Genomic DNA, 4984 nt, shown 5'->3' on the forward strand with positions numbered 1-4984 from the left:
AGACCGTCCCTCACATGTTTGCAAATTGCATAAGGCTCTCTACGGACTTAAACAAGCACCGAGAGCATGGTACAATGAGCTTCGACAGTTTCTCCTTGAGTTGGGTTTCGTTAACTCCATGGCAGACACGTCGCTTTTCATTTTCCGAAAGGCCAGCATCATCCTCTATCTGCTTGTCTATGTCGACGACATCGTCGTCACCGGAAACGACCAGATTCATTGTCAACGTTTCATCTCCAAGCTTTCGGACAGATTTTCCATTAAGGACCTTGGGCCTTTATCATTCTTCTTAGGCGTTGAAGTCTCCACAACTCCAGCTGGCTTATATCTCACTCAAAAACGCTATATCCATGATCTTCTACAGAAGACGAACATGCTGAAAGCAAATCCGGTCTCCACTCCTATGCCATCAACAACATCTCTCACTCTATCCGCCGGCACACCTTTGGACGATCCAACGGAATATCGCAATGTGGTGGGCAGTCTTCAATATCTTCAATTCACTCGGCCGGACATTGCGTTTGCGGTGAATAAACTATCACAATTTATGCATCGTCCTTCTACCGAGCATTGGCAATCGGTGAAACGGGTCTTACGCTACCTTGCTGGTTCCAATCTCTTGGTATCTTCATGTCGAACATCAACAAGCCCCTTCTCCATGCATTTTCCGACGCCGATTGGGGAGGAAACAAAGATGACTTTACGTCAACAAGTGCTCATATCATCTACCTTGGGAGTCACCCTATCTCATGGTCATCAAAGAAGCAAAGGATTGCAGCTCGGTCTTCGACCGAATCTGAATATCGGTCTGTCGCCACCACTGCCTCGGAGGTCCGATGGTTGTCCTCTCTCCTCTCTGAGCTTGGATATGCCGCCTCAGTTCCACCGGTGATTTATTGCGATAACGTGGGCGCTACGTATCTTTGTTCGAACCCGGTTTTTCATTCCCGAATGAAACACGTTGCAATTGATTACCACTTCATTCGTGGTCTGGTTCGTGATGGACATCTCCGAGTTACACACGTCAACTCGCAAGACCAGTTAGCTGATGCTTTAACCAAACCCTTACCCCGTGCTCGGTTCGATCTATTACGTGTCAAGATTGGTCTCGCAACCGATCCTCATCTTGCGGGGGCATAATGGAAGGAGATCCTACTGATATCTTCTTGTTGCTATCTTTAGCATTATTCTCTCATATCATCTCCCGATTCTTAGCTATTTAGTTGTTATAAGTTACTGTCATATATTTGTATATATACGTTGTATACTTAATGATAATATACAAGGAAACCATTTCCCTATCTCTGTCGCATACCATCATTGTAATAGTTAAACTATATTTTGTCCAGGTGACATCAACTTTATAACTTCCAACAACACTCTCCCCAAACCCTAAGAAAATTCTCCGTTTTTTTTTTAATTGTAGAAATTCTAGGCATTGGAAACGGCACGACGTGCAATCAGTCAGTCTCGCAACGGCTTGCATTGCTCATCAGCAGCTGTTGTTTGTGGCGTCTAAAACACCGTGTCGTCCACATGAAAAATCTTTTGGCCATTAAATTCAAGACACGTGGAGTTCACGGACTTTTTGCTCTGCCACCTACTCATAAACCTTGGGAATATATCATAGCCGTTGATTTTTGGATCTACGGTTTACATTGGCTGAAATGATGTCAACGACAAACTATGACTTCCAGTTATAACCCGACACGTCATCACACATCTCGTTCATCTTCCACGTGTTTAATGTTTATTTCTTCCTCCCTAGACAACTAAATATTGGATCTTCCTCTCTCTCTCTATATTGATTTCTCTGTGCAGATCTTCTTCTTCCTTTTTTTTTTTGGAAAAAAAAAATCGAGTGATTTTTGGGTGTTGGTTTGAGCTTCGATCCTCGTAACGAAGATAGTAAATTTTGGTGTTTTTGCCTTTTTTTAATTTGAGATTGATCGGTGTGAAAAAGACGAGATCATGTTTTTGTTCGATTGGTTCTATGGGATCCTTGCCTCGTTAGGGTTGTGGCAGAAAGAGGCGAAGATCCTGTTTCTGGGGCTCGATAATGCCGGAAAAACTACGTTGCTTCATATGCTCAAAGACGAGGTATATATTTGTCTTCTATTGCCGTGTTTGGGTTTTTGTGGTTGGTTCAGAATGCGTTTTCTGTTTTCTCGTTTGGTGGCCCATTTGATTGCGGGAAATTCTCGAGAAATTTGTTAGTTCAAAATCTAGGGTTCTTACATCTGCTCTTGTTCTGGAGTTTGGCTATTTTCGATTATCGATGAGAAGGAAGTAATTCACGGATTGTCGTTTTTACCCGATTGTGCATCGAGGCACATACCAAATAGGGAGATTCACGGACAAGCGAACACTCTTAGTCTTAATATGTCGTGTTTTGTGACAGAGACTAGTTCAACATCAGCCGACTCAGCATCCCACGTCTGAGGAACTGAGCATTGGAAAAATTAAGTTCAAGGCTTTTGATTTGGGAGGTCACCAGATTGCCCGAAGGGTTTGGAAAGATTATTATGCTAAGGTTAATCTCTCTACACACTCCCTCACTGATCGTGTTAGAACCTAGAACATGTCATGAATGATTGTTGTTCATGTTTGATCGAGCTATATGGATTGTGCCTTCATAATTCCTGATGATGTTTCCTTGTTGCCTTCATAAAGAACCAGTGTGAATTCGCTGACCGAACCCTTCTGTTAACCGAGAAGGGTTCGTGTAGTAGCTTGGCTTACATATTGTTCCATGTTTTAGTTGAAATCTCGGTTGACACATGACTCTCTGTGATCGAATACCATGAAAGACCTAATCTTTTGATGCGTCTTCCCAAGTTCGGTTGAAGACGTAAGATCTATTGTAAAACGTTGAAATCGTAGACTTTCGGGGTTTGTCTACTTGCCAGTTGCCAAAAAAATGAAATATTTGGTGGTAGATTCTTTTCGACATCTTAATTTAAGGTGCTAGATGTCCATTTTCGTCGTTAATTTGTTGTTTCCCCGTGTTATGTTGGTAGTAGGAGGGCTGAAAATGTTTATAGATCTTTAGGACCATTCACTATTCATCTTTACATTGACTGCAGAAAACTCTGTAAATACAAGAAAATGTTTGTGTGTGTGTGCTGATAAGTTGCTGTTTCTGTCTTAAAAAGGTAGATGCTGTTGTCTACCTCGTAGATGCTTACGACAAGGAGAGATTCGCGGAATCGAAACGGGAGCTAGACGCTCCCGAAGTCCCGTTCTTGATTCTCGGAAACAAGATCGATATCCCTTACGCCGCCTCAGAAGACGAGCTGAGGTACCACTTGGGCCTGACCAATTTCACGACGGGTAAGGGAAAGGTGAGTCTCGGGGGGGACTCGGGTTTTCGCCCGCTCGAGGTTTTCATGTGCAGCATCGTCCGCAAAATGGGATACGGAGAAGGCTTCAAATGGGTGTCTCAGTACATCAAGTAGATGAAATCGATCAGTGTGTGTTTCACTGTCTTTGTTCCTTGGATGATCAATGTCTAACTAAATTCCCAAACCCTAGAAAAATTGTCCGTACATTTTGAAATCTTTTAAGATTTTTATCAATGACATTTACAAGACATGAACTCTCTCATCTCTGTCTCTGTAGGTTTATATATATATATATATATATATATATATATATATATATTCCAAAAATTATATATATATATATATTCCAAAAACTCTGACTACAAACTTATTATCTGTTCAATAAGTTACATCATATATTGTCAAATCGGTTTTCGATATTTTTATGTGTAAATATGTTTTGCAAACTAATCCTCGTATTTTACAAAATAATAATATATTCTTATTTAGAACTTGTAACAATGAATACCGAGTTAATTAATGGAGATTAAAAGAAAAAAGTAAACAAATGATTTATCACATTCATAGGATCCTTGTCAAGCCCATGGACCGGTCCGCACCGGTTTAGAGGTTTTTTGCAGGCCTTGTATATCGAAATTATTCCATCCAAATCCGTGTTGAAGGCCCAATACCTTTTTAAAAATAGCAAACACTTAATTTGTATATTTTCTAGTGTTTTAGAAATTCTAAATAATATATTTGAATAGTGAAAATACTGTCACATTGGAAAACCTTATAAAAAATAAAAATATATATTTAAAAAAATTGGGTGGATATTTCTAAAGCTGAATAATGTCAACAATAAAAAAATATAAAACTTATGTGAATATATAAAATAATCTTACAAAGCAAAATTTCGTCAACGAATAAACAACTATGATGAAATTAATGAAACAATGAATATGCTAATATTTCTACCATGCATACTTTTGACATAATATAAATTTGTTGATTATATTAAGGATAAACTCAAAACGAATGATCAAATATAAAAAAAAAATTATAATTTAAATTTTGGTACTTTACAAAAAATAATAACAATATATTCTTGTTTATCGATCAGTCTTCAAATTGTTGTGACAAATGAATAACGAGTTAATTAATGAAAATAATACTATTATTCATAGGATAATTAGTTCCAAAAACTATGACTGCAAACTTATTATCGGTTCCATAAGTTACATCATATATTACCAAATCGGTTTTCGATGTTTTTATATATAACTGCACACTATTAAATTAATGAAAACGTGTATAAAATATTATATATATTTTTTTTCTGGATTGCGAGGCTGTAGTAAATTATTGCATTTATCTAATTTGTGTGTTTTGTTTAATCATAAATGGTTAAAATTGTTACCTATTCTCATGTGAATGCATTATATATATATGTATGTACCTATATTTTCTTACGTGATATTTTTTAGGATATAAAAAAGCTAGTATATTTTTATAAAAGTTGTCTGTGTGTTTTCAGAAGCAGTATTTGTTATCATAATTGAGCCGAATATTGATTAAGAATAATTAATAAAAACAATTATCTCCTAAAATCGGCATTTCTCTAAACGTGTCGTTAAATAAGGAAAATGACACTATGATTT

At 37.5% G+C, this 4984-nt stretch overlaps 1 protein-coding gene across 1 annotated transcript; it reads left to right on the plus strand.

Moving 5' to 3' along the window:
* The first annotated feature begins 1788 nt into the window (after window positions 1–1788).
* LOC104820680 (GTP-binding protein SAR1B-like) lies at window positions 1789–3606 on the plus strand. Its single transcript, XM_010551240.1, has 3 exons — window positions 1789–2100; window positions 2402–2533; window positions 3156–3606. The coding sequence occupies exons 1-3, from the start codon at window positions 1972–1974 to the stop codon at window positions 3456–3458; spliced, it is 564 nt and encodes a 187-aa protein (XP_010549542.1). The 5' UTR covers window positions 1789–1971; the 3' UTR covers window positions 3459–3606.
* Window positions 3607–4984: the final 1378 nt, after the last annotated feature.

This window comes from Tarenaya hassleriana, unplaced genomic scaffold, assembly GCF_000463585.1.
Source record: "Tarenaya hassleriana unplaced genomic scaffold, ASM46358v1 Cleome1, whole genome shotgun sequence".
Classification (NCBI taxonomy): domain Eukaryota; kingdom Viridiplantae; phylum Streptophyta; class Magnoliopsida; order Brassicales; family Cleomaceae; genus Tarenaya; species Tarenaya hassleriana.